The 20679-nt window shown below is 42.8% G+C and overlaps 1 protein-coding gene across 12 annotated transcripts; it reads right to left on the bottom strand.

Moving 5' to 3' along the window:
• Positions 1 to 2439: 2439 nt before the first annotated feature.
• On the bottom strand, positions 2440 to 18690 carry Tbp (TATA-box binding protein). Of its 12 annotated transcripts, none has more exons than XM_040758127.1 (10): positions 18571 to 18690; positions 17246 to 17295; positions 13424 to 13476; positions 12338 to 12508; positions 10943 to 11322; positions 8645 to 8732; positions 6737 to 6828; positions 5466 to 5633; positions 3778 to 3872; positions 2440 to 3157 (listed from the first exon to the last, which is right to left on the bottom strand). In XM_040758127.1, the coding sequence occupies exons 4-10, from the start codon at positions 12389 to 12391 to the stop codon at positions 3078 to 3080; spliced, it is 957 nt and encodes a 318-aa protein (XP_040614061.1). In that variant the 5' UTR covers positions 12392 to 12508; positions 13424 to 13476; positions 17246 to 17295; positions 18571 to 18690; the 3' UTR covers positions 2440 to 3077.
• Between the last annotated feature and the right edge of the window lie 1989 nt (positions 18691 to 20679).

The raw sequence follows: 20679 nt of genomic DNA, 5'->3' as shown, positions 1-20679 counted from the left end.
GCAAGTCTTTGGGGGTACTTTTTTTTTTGTTTTTTGAAGACAGGGATTCTCTTTGGCTTTGGAGACTGTCCTGGAACTAGCTCTTGTGGACCAAGCTGTCTCAAACTCAGGAGATCTGCCTGCCTCTGCCTCCCGAGTGCTGGGATTAAAGGCGTGCGCCACCACAGCCTGGCTGGGGTACATTCTTGATTGATGTGGGGGAGCCCATTTCAATGTGGGTGGTGCCACCCCTGGGCAGGTGGTCCTGGATTGTATAAGAAAGCAGGCTGTGCCAGCCAGTAAGCAGCTTTTTTTCTGGCCTCTGCTTGAATTCCTACCCTGTCTTCCCTTCATGATGGAATGCAGCTGAAAAAAGCCCTAACTAAGACATATGTAATATATGTACAGTACATGTAACATACCAGTATATGCTAACTTGCCATCCCCTATATCCTTAAGAATTAAGGATTCACCGGGCTGTGGTGGAGAAAGCCTTTAATCCTAGCACTTAGGAGGCAGAGGCAGGCAGATTTCTGAGTTTGAGGCCAGCCTGGTCTACAAAGTGAGTTCTAGGACAGTCTCCAAAGCCACAGAGAAACCCTGTCTCGAAAAACCAAAAACAAACAAAAAACCCAGGCCTCTACTCTGGGGTAGGCCAGTCACAGAGGTCACTCCCTTGCAAGACCCTGTGTCCTATCACCGGTATATCAAAAATTAACAATAAGGATAAAAGGATATGCACAACATACAACTGATTAGATAAAAACTCTGGCGAAACCTAGTAGTTCATGAGGTTTATAATCCCAGCTACTTGAAAGAGTAAGGCAGAATCATTGACTTCATGGCCACCTGGGCTACAGAACCTAACTGTGTCACCTGTCTCAAACAAAAACAGGAAAGAGAAGAAAAGCAGCAAGGTACATTAAAGTTCTAGCCATTGAAATGTTAAAAATAAATACTTTCTAGAAAGAAAACACAAGATTACTACTTACCAAAATGACATGCCTAGAATTTAGGGTTCAAATGCAATCAACTATTAACAGCAGTCATAAGGGTTCAATAAATAAATTGGAAAAAGTTAAAAATATATAAACATTTTTCCTTAGTTATGAAAAAAATAAAATAAGAAACCATCATGAAATAATTAACTTTTATGAAATGAAAATGCCCCATATAAAAATAATTATAAAACTTAAAAACAAAATAGTCTTGGAGAGAAATACTAGAAAGATGCCTTTCCAAATAATTCTCACATTACTAATATCAGTAACATCTGGGAAGTGCAAGAAAGGGTACCTTGTATATACTTTTTGGGGGTTGTTGGAATGTATTATTGGTTTATAGTGCATCAATTTCTCTTGCAGAAGTGTACTATAGAAACCCGTGCATACAAGCACACCTGACCCAACACTGACCGTGTGCACTGGAGGTGACAAAGGACCACCACTAAGGGAGTGGTTCAAGCAAGGCATCTAGGAGGACGTTACATGGCATATCTTGGAAGTGCAACCGATAAACTGACTGCAAAAATTGAAAGTCACAAAAGAATATATACTTCAGTATTTTTCCAAAAATGAGATGATAAGTAACCCCAAAGGACAGAATTGCACATTAAAAAACTTTAAAACAACACACCTGGTGACTTAACACCCTAGCACATCAACTTCTCACTATACTTAGTTCTGGGCCAGAATTCACAAGTCAGCAAGGCAACACCTCCTCCCTGGTGCCCAGTGCATTCCCACACTTGTCCTGAGTGCCACAGTGACTGGCAAGCACGAGGACTGAAGCCTTCATCTCCCAGCGGTTGGCGTTCAATGGAGCTCTTGTCGGTCTTGTTTTCTCAGAATGGCACTCTAGTAACCAAGTTCAGGGCCAATGCCAACTGAAAACAGCCACTTACTAATGTTCCCTTCATGCCTGCTGCCACCATCAGGAATACTAGAGACCCAGGCATAATCTAGGTGAAGGGTTAAAAGACACCCACCAATCTGGAGGTTACCTGGGGAAATAGGTAAGGATGGAAAAAGACTTCTTTCTGATTACACACACTCTGAACTGTGCAAAATGCACTTTTATAGTTAAAAAAAAAAAAGGACGTAAAATGCTCCCCAAATAACGCACAGCTTTGTGAGTGTCCACCTGATATTTCATGAGAAAAACAGCCATGACTAAACTGTTCTATCAGAGAAGCTAGCTATCTGTGGGCAGGGCAGCAGCTTCTATACCTGAAATATTCAGAGCCCTCCCATGTCCCTTTCTAATAAACCTTGGACAAGCTGGCAAAGGCTGAAAAAGGAACAAAATATAACTAGTTTGATGAAAATCCTAGACACCGGAGTGTCTAGGAAACATGAGGGTGTTCAATGGGGATCGTAAAAATCAGCGGTATGTCCATTTTTCACTGCGACAGACAAAAAAGAAAAAAATGACAAGCAAATAAAACAATGGTCTCAAGTATTATATCTAAAATAAATTTCTTTGACAGTATGATCACATGACTCTTACAAGGTATTATTTATAACAAAAATCTAACAATTTACAAGCTATAGTTTTTGTGCAGAGTACTCTGAAGAAAGAAAAGTATGTACATTTGTTTTGATTAGTACAACTATTTAGTTCTGCAATACTGGGAAGGTGGAATGTATCTGGCACAAAAATAACTCCTAAGAGTTACAAACTAGAAAACAACACTTTTAAAAAAAGATTTTTACTTTTCTGATAGAAATATAAAAACTGGCTTATGTGGGAAAAGTTAAAATAAAAAGTCCAATTGTACAGGTGGCTTGAACACTTAAAAGTTCTGTCCCTTAAACCAAGAAACTCATCAACAGCAGTGTTTAAAATCTAAATATAAATAAATGGGCAGTGCTGCCCAAGTAGCAGCACAGAGCAAGCAACTCACAGTAATGCTGCAGGGTGGTCTCAGTGCAGTGCAGAAGAGGTGACCTTTCCAGTATCCTGCAGGAGGACACAGTGTCACTTCATGCTGCCACCTGTAACTCAGTGTCCTTCTTCTCACAACTGTACCATCAGTGGTACCAAAACTGACTGGTTTTAAAAAACAAGTGTGTAGGGGAGGCAGGACATGGCAGCCACTATGTGGTCTTCCTGAATCCCTTTAAGATGGGGTAGATGTTTTCAAATGCTTCATAAATCTCTGCTCTAACTTTAGCACCTACAAAGACACATTAGAATAGAAACGAGATAGTTTAAGTAACATTTCTTAAAATAGAAAGCAACATCATTACCTTAAAAAAAAAGCCACAAATACATTTTCTCCATACCCAGTTAAGACAAACAAATGGCATTAAAATAAATGGTGGAGATCCCTTGTCATAATCCTAGCCTTCCCTTTTTCTTTAAGAGACAGGGTTTCTCTGTATAGCCCTGGCTGTCCTGGAACTTGCAGTATAGATCTGCCTGGCCTGCCTCTACCTCCTGAGTACCATGCCCTGCTCTCCAGCTTTTGTTTTTAAACATTATTTTCTTAGCATTTAAAAAGACTTTTAACTCTAGACCGGCAGTTTCTTACCACAGTTGGTCGCAGGCCAGCAAGGCGATTATCCCCCCAACCCCAAGCATTTGTGTTCCCTCCCTGCCTGCCACAGGAGCATAATCTAGCTGCAGGCTGCAACAGTAGCAGAGCTCTACTCTTCCCAATCTTCCCCCTTTCCCATGAATGATGGGAAGCCAAATAGAAACAAAACATCCTTACACGTGGCTAGGCAGCTGTCCCAACACTAAAATGCCACCCTGAATTCTTTCCAGTTTTGGTACACTATCCCTTTAACTTACCTGTTAATACAACTTTTCCAGAAACAAAAATAAGGAGAACAATCCTGGGTTTGATCATTCTGTAGATTAAGCCAGGAAATAACTCTGGCTCATAGCTAGAAAGAAAATGGGAAAACAGTTTAGAAATCACCAGTTTTTTGTGTAAACACAATGAGGCCTTGTGTCAGGAATTACTGAGTGAACAAGCCAGATGTCCACAAATAGACACACAAGAAGAAAACACTTGGGCTGAAGAGATGGCTCAGTGGTTAAGAGCAGTGACTGCTGTTTCAAAGGACCCTGGTTCAATTCTCAGCACCCACATGGCAGCTAACTACTATCTATAATTCTTAAGATCTGACACTCTCACACAGACATACATGTAGGCAAAACACCAATGTATATAAAATAAGAATAAATAATTAAAAGAAAAAAATCACTTTCATTAAGCAAGAGCCGTATGTCATGGACATGGTGACTAACTTCATGTCTTCCTATGCTGTCATCACAGAATTTAGATTTTCTGTGATAAAAACAAGAGTGTATACTCACATTCTCTGACCCTCATTTGGTACACTTGGGGCAACTCTAGGGATAGCAGCTTAATCTCACCACTCACTTTTTTTTTTTTAGAGATTTATTTAGTACATATACAGTGTTCTGCCTACATGTATGCCTGCATGCCAGAAGAGGGCACCAGATCTCCTTATAGATGAGTGTGAGCCACCATGTGTAAGCTCAGGACCTTGGGAGGAGCAGTCAGTGCCCTTAACCACTGAGCCATCTGTCCAGCCATCACCATTCACTCTTAGGAGCTGATAGTGACAGCAGTCAGTCAGCCTTGTAATCATATCTCACCTCCCTGAATAGAAATAATCTGGAGCTGTCAGTTTTTCTAACAGGGTGACCTAACCAGAGTGACAAACCAAACATGAGCTTGGAAATGAACCTACTCCCTGATCACACCATCTACCTGAACTGACATTAGTTAATGAAATTCTAACCTAGTGACTTTGGGTTGATTTATTCAATCTGATAAAAGGACCTGTGTGTCTTATGTGTAACCTGGAGATAAACTCAGGACATGTTTATAAGAGGAGCAACACTGATTATCTGAAACTCAAAAAGGAGTTTCTATGTTAAGAACTGAAGCTAAGGTGCCAGGTATGAAAGCACCACATGCAAGGCCCTGAAGCGAGGGTCAGGGTGAGTGTGAGGGACTGCCTAGGTGGTGTGCTGCAAAGAGAAGACAGATACGGCTAGGAGAGGGGCGCTAAGTAAATGGTCACCAGAGAATGACAAGGAATAATAATGGGCAGCATATATATCCCTGCTGCTCATCTACACTTTGCTGGTATGTTGACAAAAAAGATTCAAACTAGGAGAAAAATGGCCGAAGAAACTACAAATTTATGTATCTAAATGTATTTATTGACTAACAAAATGATAAGACATACAGAAGTGAATCTAAGCCGTTCCAGTGAAGGAGTTTGGGTGTCAGCCACTGAGTAAGGAAATGGGATTGTGAGGGTAGCAGAAAGTGCAGTAACACAGTTGCAGAGATGCCTTATGTTTACATGGAGGACACTCAACTTGTAACTACATCATATGCTTACAAACAGAATGTCTTAAATGTACTCCACCCTGGATGATGCCCGAGTAGATCATATAGATTGCTGCTGACACTGACCCCAGTACCTGAGACCTACCTGCTGAACTGCTGGTGGGTCAGCACAAGGCCTTCCAGCCTTATGGGGAACTTCACATCACAGCTCCCCACCATGTTCTGGATCTTGAAGTCTAAGAACTTTGCTGGAAAGCCCAACTTTTGCACAACTCTAGCGTATTTTCTTGCTGCTAACCTGGATTGTTCTTCACTGAAGAAAGGACAAACAGTGAGTTATGTACAGAAGCCCAATGAAGTGATTCAGAAGAACTCAAATGGCGTCTACATTAGGAAACTAATTACACTGTCCCTGTGACCTTAACAGAAAGGATAATCTACCAAAACATCAGCCTTGTACTTGCCACACTGTTGACATGCTCTAGCTTTAAAGGGTGTGGTGCAGCATGTGGTTCAATTATGATCACTACTATTGCTACACTCTGACCCACAAATTTCTACTGAGAAGAAAACTTCATTTTTATATAAAAAGAAATACTAAAGCCGGATGGTGGGGCATACACCTTTAATCCTTGCACTTGGGAGACAGAGGCAGATGCATCTTGAGGCCAGCCTGGTCTACAGACCAAGTTCCAGAGATACACAGAGAAACCTTGTCTCGGAAATAAAATAAAATAAGTAAAATTTACTATTGGCAAATACATAAATTCTGTCTTCCTTTACATCAAATCTCCATCCACTCTTAGGACACCATTATTGGATGAAACCGACTTTCCAACTTAGCTTTCACCACAAAAGTAAAATGCAAATATAATGCTGCAACTCAAGCACAGGAGATCGGGGTAACAAAAATGAGAAGTGGGCATCGGTGCTGTTCAAGTGATCAGGAGAAACCATTAACAGTAACACAGAGAAAGTGCTAGTCCATAGCTGGAGAGTTGGCTCAGTGATTAAGAGTAGTGACTGCTCTTCCAGAGGATCCGGGTTCAATTCCCAGCACCCACATGGCAGCTCACACCTGTCTAACTCCAGTTTCAGTGGACCCAACACCTTCACACAGACATACATGGAGGCAAAACACAAATGTACATGAAATAAAAATAATAAAAAGGAAAGTGCTAATCCAGCAGTGCGGTGGTGGTAAACGCTTTAATTTTAGCACTCAGGAGGCAGAGGCAGGTGAAATTTTGTGAGTTCGAAAACAGCCTGGTCTACAGAGCGAGTCCCAGGACAGCCAGAGCTACACAGAGAAATCCTGTCTCAAGACAAAGTGCTAGCCTGTCAACAGAAATCATGATATATATCCCTTCTCTCTGATAATACACCCACCAGAAGCAAAGAGTCCCTAAAGAGTACCTCTTGGCTCCTGTGCACACCATTTTCCCAGAACTGAAAATCAGCGCAGTTGTCCGAGGCTCTCTTATTCTCATGATGACAGCAGCAAACCGCTAAATGGTCAGAAAGAAGCATTAAAGTTGCACTTATGTTGACTGATCAGAGTTTCTGTGAAGAAAACTGGAGTGTTGTAGGTTCTGGGTCAAACTATCTTGGCTACACCAGGTATTTCTATCAATTCATTAAAATAGTTTCTTCTAGGTGGGGCGTTGGTTGTGCACACCTTTAATCCCAGCACTTGGGAAGCAGAGGTGAATCTCTGTGAGTTTGAGACCAAGAGGTCTACAGAGCGAGTTCCAGGACAGACTCCACAGAGAAACCCCGTCTCAAACAAACAAACAAACAAACAAACAAAAAGTTTCTTTTAAAATGTCTATTTTTTATTCCTTTTCTTACCTTTATCTACTTTTTTTTTATTTCTTCCTTATTGATCAGTTAAAAAAAGCTCCATCTTTTCCTGCTCTCTCTCTTTTTTTTTTCTCAAGACAGGGTTTCTCTGTATTGTTTTGGAGGCTGTCCTGGAACTAGCTCTGTAGACCAGGCTGGCCTCGAACTCACAGAGATCCGCCTACCTCTGCCTCCCGAGTGCTGGGATTAAAGGCGTACGCCACCACTGCCCCTCCCCTCTCTGCTTTTGAACTTTCCAAGTTTGCCCAACTAAAGCAATCCATTATTACCAAAGTCAGCACTGCAGAAAATATTTAAGGAATTCTACACACAAAGAAAAAGACAGTCAGACATGAGAGCTCAGCAAAGAGAAAAAAAAAATCTTATGAGGAACAGATGAATAAATGAGAACCAAGCCAGACTCAGTAAACCAACTAACTCCTAGTGATGACAGGTGAGAAAGCCAGCCAGGAATCAGATAGTATTTTTCATTAATAGCTCTAAATGTAAATAGTCTTACCTATCCAATCAAAAGACAAACACTAGTTGTTTTTTTAATCCCACCATTTGCTGACTGCAAGAAACACAATAACGATATGACAGAATAAGGTGGAAGAGTGACTGAGGAAGACACCCAGCACCCTCCTCTGACCTCTGCATAGGCTCACAAGCAAGTGAACTTACATATCACACTACTCACATATACACAAAACCATCTGTCTTTATTAGAGGAAATCTGTGAGGTACTGGCTTCCATGGTAAAGGTTTACATGCACACGATGACCCTGTGACAAATGCTTTCCATTTCAGGAAACTGTTAGGCAAACCCTCTCCACCTAACTGTCTCATTCAACATCTAGGCAGACAGGCAGCTCTCCATCTGAACCTCACGAGCGTCTATTCATCCGTCAGTGCAGATGTTCCTTATGTAAGAAATCTTTTCTCTGGTGCATGTAAGAAAGTCTTCTAACATAGGCTATTATTTCAGGAACTGGTGCTTTCTCCCTCCTCCCAAATATTTTTTTCTTCAGTTCCAGGGTTGTGGCCTGAATGGAAATGCCCATAGACTTATATATCTGAATGCTTACCAGAGAACAGAACTGTTTGAGAAAGATTTAAAAAGATTAACACGCGTGGTCTTGTTGGGTGAAGTATGGTGTTAAGGTGGGCTTTGAGATCACAAAAGCCCACTCCAGGCAAGTCTCTCTCTGCCTGCTGCCTTCAGATCAGAATGTAAAATTCTCAATTCCTACTCCATTACAAAGCCTATCTGTTTCTGGCCATGATGATCACTGACTAACCCTCTAAAACTAAGTAAGCCCACAATTAAATGCCTTCTTTCCTTCTTTCTTTTTGGTTTTTCAAGATAAGCACCATACTACTCATTCTGCTGGTATCAAGAAACAAGTGCAATACAAACTTTCTCAACTAGAGATTTAAGAATTTTCTGTTAAGTCTGAAATATATGAAAATGGGTCTGACCTTGGGATTATATTCAGCATTTCGGGCACGAAGTGCAATGGTCTTTAGGTCAAGTTTACATCCAAGATTCACCGTGGATACAATATTTCTGCAAGAAATTTGAAAACATAATTACTTAAAATATTTAACTTTTAAACAGAGGCCAATGGTCTTCAGGTCAAGTTCACAACCAAAATTTGCTATGAATATAATATTTCATCAAAAATTTTGAAAAGAAAACATTAGATTGCTGATCCATTATTTTTCACCAGGCTGACTTTAAATGTTTAAAAAGTGCCACATATCAGATATTCTCACTTAGTACTATGAAGGAGTAACTGCTACTCCCATGTTCAGACAAAGCAGTTGAGCCTCCAGGGAATGCAGTTTGACTTAGGATGCACATGGTTCCAAGCAGAAGTCAGGACTTGCTTGGCTGTTTCATAAGCCATGCCTTGAGCCTTCATCCAACCACCACCCCTGCCTTTCTGAGCTCTAAATTTAACCAACACTAGCTCATCATTAACTCATTTTGGTAAAAACAGGCAGACGTGGACTTTCAATCTTGCATACACAGGGAAGTGCACACATGTACGCACACACGATCTAATATTATCCACCTGGGTCTAAAAGACCATTTCATGTCATTGTAACACATTCTCGAAGCATTATATGCAATACAGGGTTTCAGTGTAGGCTTGGCTGTTCTGGAACTCACTCTGTAAACCAGGCTCTAAGGACCCAAGTGCACGCTCTGTAGATATGGAAATAAGCGTATGCCCTAAGTTGGTTCTAATAGATGATTTTAACCAGAAGTACAAACCAGAATGCCTGTGGAAGTCAAAATGGCATGAATAATGAGTGTGAAGCAGCACAGACACAGGAGAGCTCACAGGGCTTGATGGGGTTGTCCTTCTGTGTATATGTTTCTTTTATTGGTTGATGAACAAAACACTGCGTGTCTAGTGGTCAGGCAGGAAGGATAGGCGGGGCTACGAGAGGAGGAGAATTCTGGGAAGGGTAGGTAGACAGGAGTCACCATGTAGCCACTGAAAGGAGAAACAGGTTTGGACATTTTCTGGTAAGCCTAGACTACATGGAAATACTTAGATTAATAGAAATAGGTTGATAATTGCCGGGCGGTGGTGGCGCACGCCTTTAATCCCAGCACTCGGGAGGCAGAGGCAGGCGGATCTCTGTGAGTTCGAGGCCGGGCTGCACCGATAGCCTCCGAAACAATACAGAGAAACCCTGTCTCGTAAAACCAAAAAAAAAAAAAAAAAAAAAAAAAGGTTGATAATTAAGACAGAGCTTGCCAATAAGAAGTTCAAGTCACTGGCCAATAGTTTCATAAAATTAATAAAGCGTTTGTGTGTTTATTTGAGGCTCAAGGGCAGTCAGACAGTTGCAGAACCAGACTACCAGTTAAGAACTTTCTGTAACAAGGGCTTGTCTCTCTAAAATATTAAAATCAAAAGTAACTTTAAAATTGTATACAGGCAAGGTATAAGTTCTTGGGTATAGTAGTCAAGATTCGTGACTATTAGATTAAAAGTGATCTGGCCTGGCTTACAAATGACGATTATATGTAAAGGAAAGCCATGTGTAAACAGGAAACATCTGAAAGTAGGAGGGTGGGCTAATAAACAAGCTGAGGAGTGTGTTGTCGTCTACAACGAATCCTTTAATCAGGACATAAGCGTCCTTAAAGTAAAGCTACATACTTGCTACTAACGAGTATCTGGATCTGGGTTATTTCAGAAAAAAGAAAAAACCCTGTATCTCCTACCTTTTTTACACGTGGGAACTACTTCACTTAGGCAGAAAAATGTATCAAAACAAGAACTGCTATCCTCCCTTTGAAAGAGAGATGCACATTTCAAAGATAAAATATAGCCCTCAGAACAAAATTGTAGAAAAACCTGGGCCTACGACCTCTGCTGACATTACGGCCAAGTGTGTGATACAACTGGACTGTGACCCAGCCAGTTATCTACAGGGAAATGTCCACAGCATCAATGAAACTCAGTTTTCATTTCAGTGACCCAAACACATAAACACAAGTAACTCCATTTCTAAAAAAATGGTTTTGTTGAGAGCAATGACTCACTCTGTAGCTTCAATTCCTTGCCAAGAGTAGATGAAGCCACAGTGTAACAGAATTATCACTGGGTCACTTCCTTAAGTACATTGTCTGAAAGCAAATAGTGTAATGCCACTGAGAGCCTCCTCTAGTGCAGGGGACAGAGGACAAGGAACACAGACACACAGGTTGGGGAGAGGGAGAGAGCATGAGCAAACAAGGTAAGAGGTACTCACTGCAGCTGGGGTACGATCCCAGAGCTCTCGGAGGCTGGTGTGGCAGGAGTGATAGGGGTCATAGGGGTCATAGGTGAAGGGTACAAGGGGGTGGTGCCTGGCAATGGTGCAGTGGTCAGAGTCTGAGAATGGAAGAGCTGTGGAGTCTGGCCTGAGGCACCCTGTGTGGATTGCTGAGATGTCGATTGCTGTACTGAGGCTGCTGCAGTTGCTACTGCTTGCTGCTGCTGCTGTTGCTGCTGCTGCTGTTGCTGCTGCTGCTGTCTTTGCTGCTCTTCCAAAATAGATAGACTATTGGTGTTCTGAATAGGCTGTGGAGTAAGTCCTGTGCCATAAGGCATCATTGGACTAAAGATGGGAATTCCAGGAGTCATGGCACCCTGTGGAAAGCAAAGAGAGAATGATTAAGACATTAATGTTGAGCAATATGATGCTTTCTGAATATAATAGGTCATTAAATATTGAGAAGAGTTTGGCATCCTGAGATGCATCTCTTTTCTTCTGTAGTACTGAATATAGTAAGTACCTGAGCACTTAGCATCTGGAATCTGTTATTTATGATAAACAAGATGCTTAGCCTCCCAAGCATATCTAGACCACAAGGACAAATCAAAGAGGTACATGGCCCTATTTAAAGTGCTACCCAGTAAATGAGGGTTACCCAATAACTTAATATGTGACCAATTTGGATAATGGATCACACAGTCACCTAGAGGTTCAAGCTCATGGTCTACTCTATACTACTTGAAAGAGCTATTTATTCTAATAAAACAAAAATCAACAAAGCCTGTAAAATATTATTAACTGCCTTTTCTTTCTTTTTTTTTTTTTTTTTTTGGTTTTTTTTTAGACAGGGTTTCTCTGTGGCTTTGGAGCCTGTCCTGGAACTCGCTCTGTAGACCAGGCTGGTCTCGAACTCACAGAGATCCTCCTGCCTCTGCCTCCCGAGTGCTGGGATTAAAGGCATGCGCCACCAATGCCCGGCGTTAACTGCCTTTTCTATGTTTTACAAACATTGTTAGATTTAACAATTACTTATGTGGAAGTAGGAAGAAAAAACGGCAAAATTTATAATAAGTTAGTAACAATCTAGGTGTAATTCTATTGCAAATAAATGTTTAATTTTGAAAGCAGATTTGGTTGTCATCTTGGGCTAGGAAAGTTACTGAAGAGGGTCTAGAAGGAGCTTCCTGAAGCAAATGAAATAAATGTTCTACAGTTCACACAGTCTACTAAGTAAACTTCCCAAGCAAAGGGGCATCATGCCTATCCTACAGCACAAATTTTCACAAAGTAAAATAAGCTTGAGAAAAACATACAAATCCACGTCCAATACTGGACACTGACATTTCACCTTCTCTGTCAGTCCTCCTTGTCCCTCCTTCCTGCTGTTACCTGTGGGGAGGCCAAGCCCTGAGCATAAGGTGGAAGGCTGTTGTTCTGGTCCATGGTTCTCACTGTCGTCAGCACTCAAGACTTTTCCTAGTGCATGCTCTGCAAAGGCTCCTTAGAAGCTCCTTTAATCTTCTGGGTTATCTCCACACACCATGAAACAGTGATGCTGTGCTTGGAAAAAAATACTTTAAGTTTAAATTGGTTTCATGTTCATACCACACACACACACACACACACACACACACACACACACACACACACACACACACACACACACACACACACACACACACACACACACACACACACACACACACACACACACAAGCTATTCTGGAGAAATATATATATCCTTCAATCCCAAAAGCCTATTGCCTTTGACATGGCAGAAATAGCCACTTGGGCAAGAAATTGTTCTTGCCTGGACTGTTTGACTGTATGCTATACATGGTAGACATGAAGTGCCCACAGGAAAGTGACTGCTGAACTGCTGAAATAAGACGAGATAGTCCTGCAGGGTTCCTGCCTCATGAAAGAGTCTGCTAGACAGTAACAGGACACAGAGAAGAATGACTGACAAACTGCCAATACGGGAGGACAGTTTAAAATTTCCTGCTTCACTGAGGTGTCTGTCAAGACACACTATGGCCTATGGGTGGAAGATGGGTGCTCCAATGCTACAGAGAAACTTTGGGCGACTGTCAAGGCAGGGGAATGTCTCTGTCAATTCTAGAATTTACATACTATTCTTCTATGGTCTTTGTTAGAGTTGAAGACATAGCTATAGCTATTGTTTTCCTAAGTTATGATGAAAGATAAGTTACATAGAAGACTTTAGACTCACAAAGATAGATGATAGAATAGTTTCTTTAAATTTTGCTAAATATTAATGGACTAAATATTGTGACTATAGTTCTTACTTGGTAACTGTTTTGTTATATATAATTTTACTATGTTAAAGATAAAACCCTTTTTATTTAGAAAAGAGGAGATGATGGGGTGATGTCCTGTGTATGTTTCTCATATTGGTTGATGAATAAAGCACTGTTTGACTAGTGGCCAGGCAGGAAGGATAGGCGGAGCTACCAGATGAGGAGAATTCTGGGTGATGTAGGCAGAGGCGGAGTCATCATGTGAGCCTGGGAAGAGAGGACTGGAGTCAGGCAATCTCTGGTAAGATAAGACCACGTGGAAATACATAGATTAGTAGTTATGGGTTAATAACTAAGACAGAGCTAACTAATAAGAAGCCCAATTCAATGGCCAACAGTATTATAATTAATATAAGTCTCTGAGTGTTCATTTGGGGAGGATTGCAGTTGTGGGACCAGGCTGGTGAGAACCATCCATAACAGTCCATGTTTCCCATGACTCATGTAAAACTGCCAACAAAACAAAAACTATGTTTCTATGTGCTTAAATGTTCTAACAGGGCTGAAAAATATGGTGTTAAGACCAGTAATTTAAAAACTTTTGGAAAAAGGGCTGCCAAGAAATGGCTCAGAAGGTACAGGCATATGCTATCAGTTCTGATAATGTGAGTTCATCCACACGGTGAAAGGAGAGAACAGACTCTTGACATAAATGTAATTTATTCTATATTTTATATGTGTAGGTAGTTTGCCTTCATGTATGCCTGTGTACCACTTGCATGCCAGAAGAGAGGGTCAGATGCCCTGGAACTAGCTCTTGTAGACCAGGCTGGTCTTGAACTCAGAGATGCGCCTGCCTCTGCCTCCTGAGTGCTGGGATTAAAGGTGTGCACCACCACCGCGCAGCCTGTATGTTCTTTTTGAAAGTAGACGATACTAAATATTTAGATTAAGATCAAATTGTAGGGCTAGAGAGATGGCCTAACCTGGGTTCTCTGAAAGTGCAGGCAGTGCTTTTAACCTCTGAGCCATTTTCTTAAGAGCCAGAATCAGGGACCAGCTTTTTGCAATAACCAGCCCCCAGCACCACTCCCAGCAAAGGACTTGTTTTTGGTATGGGGAAACACCTGGGGAAAACTAATTCCTAAACAAATTGCATTATCAGAGGACACTTTCTTTTTCTTTAAAGATTTATTTATTATGTATACAGTGCTGCCTGCAGCATATATTCCTGCAGGTCAGAAGAGGAAACCAGATCTCATTACGGATGGTTGTGAGCCACCATGTGTTTGCTGGGAATAGAACTCAGGACCTCTGCAAGCGCAGCAAGTGCTTTTAACCTCAGAGCCATCTGTCCAGCCCCTGGAGAACACTTTCTTTTTCTTCTTCTTTTTCTTTTCTTTTTTGGGGGGGGGGGTTTGAAGACAGGGTTTCTCTGTGTAGCTTTGAAGCCTATCCTGGCACTCTTCTGTAGACCAGGCTGGCCTGGAACTCACTGAGATCCTCCTGCTTCTGCCTGATGAGTGCTGGGATTAAAGGTGTGGGCCACCAATGCCTGGCTTGGAGAACACTTTCTTTGTTTTGGTTTTTCGAGACAGGGTTTCTCTGTGGCTTTGGAGGCTGTCCTGGAACTAGCTCTTGTAGACCAGGCTGGCCTCGAACTCACAGAGATCCGCCTGCCTCTGCCTCCCAAGTGCTGGGATTAAAGGCGTGCACCACCAACGCCCGGCTGGAGAACACTTTCTTAAGCAGTGCTTATACAGAACTATTAGGTCAATGCTGGTTTTTAAATGTTCTGCTCAGTTTTATATCCTTCACAATGTCTCAAGCATAAAGTGCGATAAATATTGAACGGGACACAACATGCTTTAAGTAATCATTCTTGTGTTTCAATTTTAATTAAAGACAGATTAAACAATAAATGATACATTAATCTTATAAATATAATATTTATTCTTAACTCCTTATAACACACTAACGAAAACCATGCCTGGAACTGAGCTTCATAAATCATCATTTTAGTGGTCATAGATATGCATTATGAATATGGACTAAGAGACCATGAAAAGAATTTTTTCCTTTTTTATTGGTAATGGTAGTGATAGAACCTAGAGCCTCATAAATGCTAGGCAAATGCTCATCCTCAATTCTTTAAAGACATTTGTTTTTAATCAGGGCATTTCATACAGATCAATAACTTGCTCAGAGATGACTTAAGGACTGAATGAATCAACAATGGATGAACAAACTAAATGACCTAACAATCAAGATGAGTCTAACTGCTGGGCGGTGGAGTCGCATGCTTTTAATCCCAGCACTTGGGAGGCAGAGGCAGGCCAATCTGAGTTCGAGGCCAGCCTGGTCTACAGAGCAAGTTCAAGGACAGCCAGGGCTACACAAAGAAAACCTGTGTGTGGGTATGTGGGTGGGGGAGAGTCTATATACAGTTAAGTACAGGATAGATATTAACCATTACAATTAGATTTAAAAAATTATTTTTATCTTATGTGTATGAGTATCTTGTATGTGTGTATATATGTGCATCACATGTGTGGGGCCTGCAGAGGTTAGAAAGGGAGTACTGGATTCCCTACAACTGGAGTTTCAGAGAGTTTTGAGCTACCTGCCATCTAAGTGCTGGCGACCAAACCCAGGTCCTCTACAATATCGGCAACTACTCGAAAGCACTGAGCTATTTCCCCAGCCAAACAATCAGATCTTATTCTAAACATTTACCATCATCTAATATCACACAGAACATATAGGCTTCAAAGTTACAAGTCATATATTCAAAGATCCATGGTCATGCAAAGTATATGCTAGTATAGAACTTCTGATGTTAGCTAAATCAAAATTTCATAATCACTTTTGAGAGGACAAAGGACCCAAAAGATATTCCTACAAACTCACTTTTTGTTTTTTGGTTTTTTCGAGACAGGGTTTCTCTATATTGTTTTGGAGGTTGTCCTGGAACTCACTTTGTAGACCAAGCCTGCCTCTGCCTCCCAAGTGCTGGGATTAAAGGCGTGCGCCACCAACGCCCGGCCAAACTCACTTTTGAGAAGTACTTTTTTCCTTTTGGTTATTCAAGACAGAGTTTCTCTGTGTAGTAGTCCTGGCTGTCCTGGAACTCACTTTGTAGACCAGGATGGCCTTGAACTCATCGAGATCCACCTGCCTCTGTGCTGGGACTAAAAAGTGCTGGGACTAAAAGCGTGCACCATCACCACCCAGCTTAAACTCACTATTGAAAAAAAAAATGAAGAGATGGGTTGGATAGATGGCTCAGGGGTCAAGAGCACTCACTGCCTACTCTTCTAGAGGTCCTGAGTTCAATTCCCAGCAACATGATGGCTGACAACCATCTGTAATGAGATCCGGTGCCCTCTTCTGGCCTGCAGGGATACATGCAGGTCGAACACTACACATAATAAATAAATAAATCTTAAGGGGAAAAAAGAAAAAAAATGAGATGCCTGTTTCTGAGAGATAATAGATATACAAGAGATACTAAAGTTACAAGAAAATTACACTTTTTCTGATATCAGAAAATGTTATTTATTATTTTGTAACAGAAGTGCTCCAGATACAAAGTTAATGAGGATATAGTCCTTATCAATAAAAATACAAATAACTGTAAAAAAATTAGCAAGCGCTAAAATGGCAGGTATTTACTAAGTAAGGCAAGATGCAAGAAAGCTGAAACCAGCATTCATGTATTCAAATCTTTTCGACCAGGACTAGGCCTGGCATGCAGTACATGACCGTGAACAAACGCTACGGAAGAAAACAGTGCAAACTAAAGTCAAGGGGCTGGAGAGGGGTTCAGCAGTTAAGAGCACTGCTGCTTTTCAGAAGGCCTCGGTTTGATTCCTAGCACCCACAATGCTGCTCATGACCAGCTGTAAATCCAGTCCCCAGCAACCCAGCGCGCTCTTCTGTCTTCCATGGGCCCCAGGCATGAAAGGGATATACAGGCAAAACACTCACATACATATAGCTTTTAAAAAAGTAAGAAAATACTAAAGTTACGTACCCTTTTGAGAGGCCAGATCTTTCACAAGGCAGGAGCAATTTAACACGGGTCTAGCAAAAGGAACAAAAATGTCCGAATCAGCACATACACAAAAAGTGAAAGGAAGACCAAAGATCAGTAGAGCATGTGAGTGACAGGCTTCGTATGCAAAGTCCAGAGGCGACAAGCAACTAACTATACAGGGAGTGTAAGATGCTATTACACAGACATTGGGATTTTCTTTTCCATTTGCGAGACAGAGTTTCTCTGTGTAGCTCTGTACACCAGGCTGGCCTTGAACTCAGAGACCCGCCTGCCTCTGGGATCAAAGGCGTGTGCCACCACCGCCCTGCAGGCAACAGGATTTTTAAAGTGCAGTTTGAGTATCTCCTTTCTCAAGAGAAGATAGATTTCATAAAATTCAATTTCAGAGGTCACTGCTTTAGTTGAGCCAAAAAGATAATGAAGGTTGGATTTAATTATAACCAGAGATTTACCCAGATCACTTTGTGCAAATGAAGTTTGCCGAACCGGCTGACTATATGAGACGGAAATTTGTAGTATGCTATGCAGAGGTCATCTCATACCTGCAGACGATAATAAACCATCTTTCCTCACCTGTATCACAAAAATCGAAATAACCACTACACTTATTCTTGGGCTGCTTTTTTTTTTCAGGGTCTTCATCGTTTGGAAACGGAGCCATCCAACCGACTATCCGAGAAACCAAACCTGCGGTCAATTCACGCGTCTGCCCAAACCCAAAGTGCCGCTACCTTGCCTCAGAAAAGCCTACCCCACCAAGGGTTTTGGAAAACCGTACGCTAGCTAACCTAGAGACGGAGGGACAGCGTGTAAATCAAGCAGCACGTGTTTATAAGGTTGCTCTCTACCGTGCTTGGACCTCAGGTTTGCGACGAGATGTTGACGAGCCTCCAAACCGCTTCCTAACCAAACTATCCTTACTGGGGACGGGACGACGACAAAACGAGTCTTCTAACAGCTGAGGCGTGCGGTGCGGGGCGGTGCGCGGCGCTGTCCGGTGTCAGCCCCTCAGAGGGGCTCTACACACCCCACCCGGCACGGGATCTGAAGATCCCCACCCGAAGCGGTGGGCCCGGCGACGGGTACTCTCCGGCCAAGCCGCCGCCGCCGCCGCCGCGGCTCTCTCTGTCGCGAGCGCGCGGCGGACCGTTTCCCCCCGCGCCGGGCCGCGCGACCCAGCGCCCACGTCTCCTCCGGGCAGCCCCGCACCGCAGAGGTCGCCTCGGTCAGGGCCCTCAGAAGCAGAGAGAGAGAGAGAGAGAGAGACAGAAGAAAAAAAAGGGGGGGCGAACGACCGTTACCTGGGCGCTGCAGAGGAAAAAAAAACCGCGGCCGCAGAAAGCCTCAGCCAAACCGCCAAGCGGCTACCCGCCACCGCTACCGCACTCGACCCCGCCGAGGCCAGGCGCACATCTGATGCCGTCACTTCCGCCAGTTGCGCTCTTGACTGAAGCCCGCTCCCCCCACCCGGGAGGCCTGGGGGCGGAGCTCTTCAGCAGTTCCGGGGCGGGGCCCCGCTGGACAACGCCCCCCTTGGACAAGGCTTCCTGACTGGTGCTCGTTAGAGGCTGCATGGTTGCGGATGGGCAGCAGGGGTGAAACTCAAGCCAGGGTTCGACCACGGAGCTACGTCTTCGGTCTTCCACGGCTTTTGTTGTTGCTTTTGTGTTGTTGTTTTGAAAAAGGGTTTTCCTCTGGGTAGACAGCCTGGGTCACTCTGGCCTCGAACTCAGAGAGATCCTCCTGCCTCTGCCTCCCGAGTGCTGGGATTAAGGGCGTGCACCACCACGCCCTGCCAGTCTAATATGTCTTTACACTCAACAGAGTTGCCCTCTGCTAGCTGACGGCCTCCTCCAGGCTTATCACCATAAAGTTGAATGATAATAGCTGTTGCCTCCCAGAAATTTGTGAGATCGGTAACGCGAATAGCAAGCACATACTCTCCTCCTCATGTTCTCCGTGCAAGTTTACTGGTGTCTGAAGGACGACAACTAAACAGGCAAGGCTGAATCACAAATTCAATTACGTTTCAGCTCTGCTACTGCCAGCTGCCTTCCAGACTGTTCCAAGAAAACACCAGTTGTTCCTGAGGCTGCGTCTTAATGCTTGATTGAATTCCAACATATCTCTATTTCTTCTTTGTATGGTTCATCCAGGCAGAAAGGAAGTTCTGCTTATTTCCTTTCCCTTGGATTTTTAAAAATATTTATTATTTATTCTGCATGTATTCCTGCGCACCAGAAGAGGGCACCAAATCTCATCATAGATGGTTGTAAACCACCATGTAGTTGCTGGGAATTGAACTCAGGACCTCTGGAAGAGCAGCCAGTGTTCTTAACCTCTGAGCCATCTCTCCAGCCTTTTCCCTTGGTTTTTGCACTATTAACAAGGGAATGAGCTCCTTTAGGTTAGGTGTGTGTGTGTGTGTGTGTGATAGGCATTACTTGTGTGTGTTATGTGCATAGGGACCTATGCATGAATTCTAGTAAGTACAATAGTATTCTTTAGCTATTTTCTTCTAAATGAAACATTCTCTCTTGGAAGAATAGTGAACCTTAAGAAATTAAGAAAACTTGGGGCCTGGAGAGATGGCTCACAGGTTAAGAGCACTGACTGCTCTTCCAGAGGTCCTGAGTTCAATTCCCAGCAAGCACATGGTGGCTCACAACCATCTACTCTTCTGGTATGTAGGCAGAACACTTCATATGTAATGAATAAATACATCTTTTTTTAAAGGAAATTAAAACTTAACAAAGGCCTGCCAAACGGCAATTCAACAGCAGTAGGGTTCATTTTGGCTTACAGCTTGAGGGGTACAGTCCCATCATGGGGAAGCATGACTCCTGGAGAAGGAAGGGGGCTCGCATTGCATCCGCAGACCGGAAGCCTAAAGAGATGAATGTTAGTTTGCTTTCTTTTTCTTTTTTTTTCCCCTTTTGTTCAGAAAGTCAGGCAATAAGATGGTGCCACCTGTATTTAGGTTGGGTCTTTCGTTCTCAGCTACACCGACCTGCATAAGCCTGCCCGCGGGGTTTTACTAGGTGATTCTAGATTCTGTCAAGTTAATACAACCGTCAGGCTCTGGCTTAGCGAAAGCTAGTATTGCTTCCTGGGTCGCGTGGCTGCATACTCCACAGAGCTGACCATGCATCTTAACCACTCGGCCTTGAACACAGCAGGAGCTGCTAATCCTTCTCAAATGTCACTTCACCAATGTGACAAGTGGAGCTGTCATTGCTCTACAATTGGGTTTTTTTTTCTTCCTTTTTTTTTGGTATAGCCAGACTTGTAACTTTTGATTCGCCACGTGTGAATCCGAATGTCTCTCTGGGGGTGGAAAACAGGTCTCCTGGAAACAGCTGGACCCAACCAAACAGGATGGGGCGGGCGGTAGGTAGGCATAGACCTCC

The sequence above is a fragment of the Mesocricetus auratus genome, unplaced genomic scaffold (assembly GCF_017639785.1).
Source record: "Mesocricetus auratus isolate SY011 unplaced genomic scaffold, BCM_Maur_2.0 Super-Scaffold_100018, whole genome shotgun sequence".
NCBI lineage: Eukaryota > Metazoa > Chordata > Mammalia > Rodentia > Cricetidae > Mesocricetus > Mesocricetus auratus.
The sequence above is the reverse complement of the archived record's forward strand: the minus strand, read 5'-3'. Positions and strand labels throughout refer to the sequence as shown.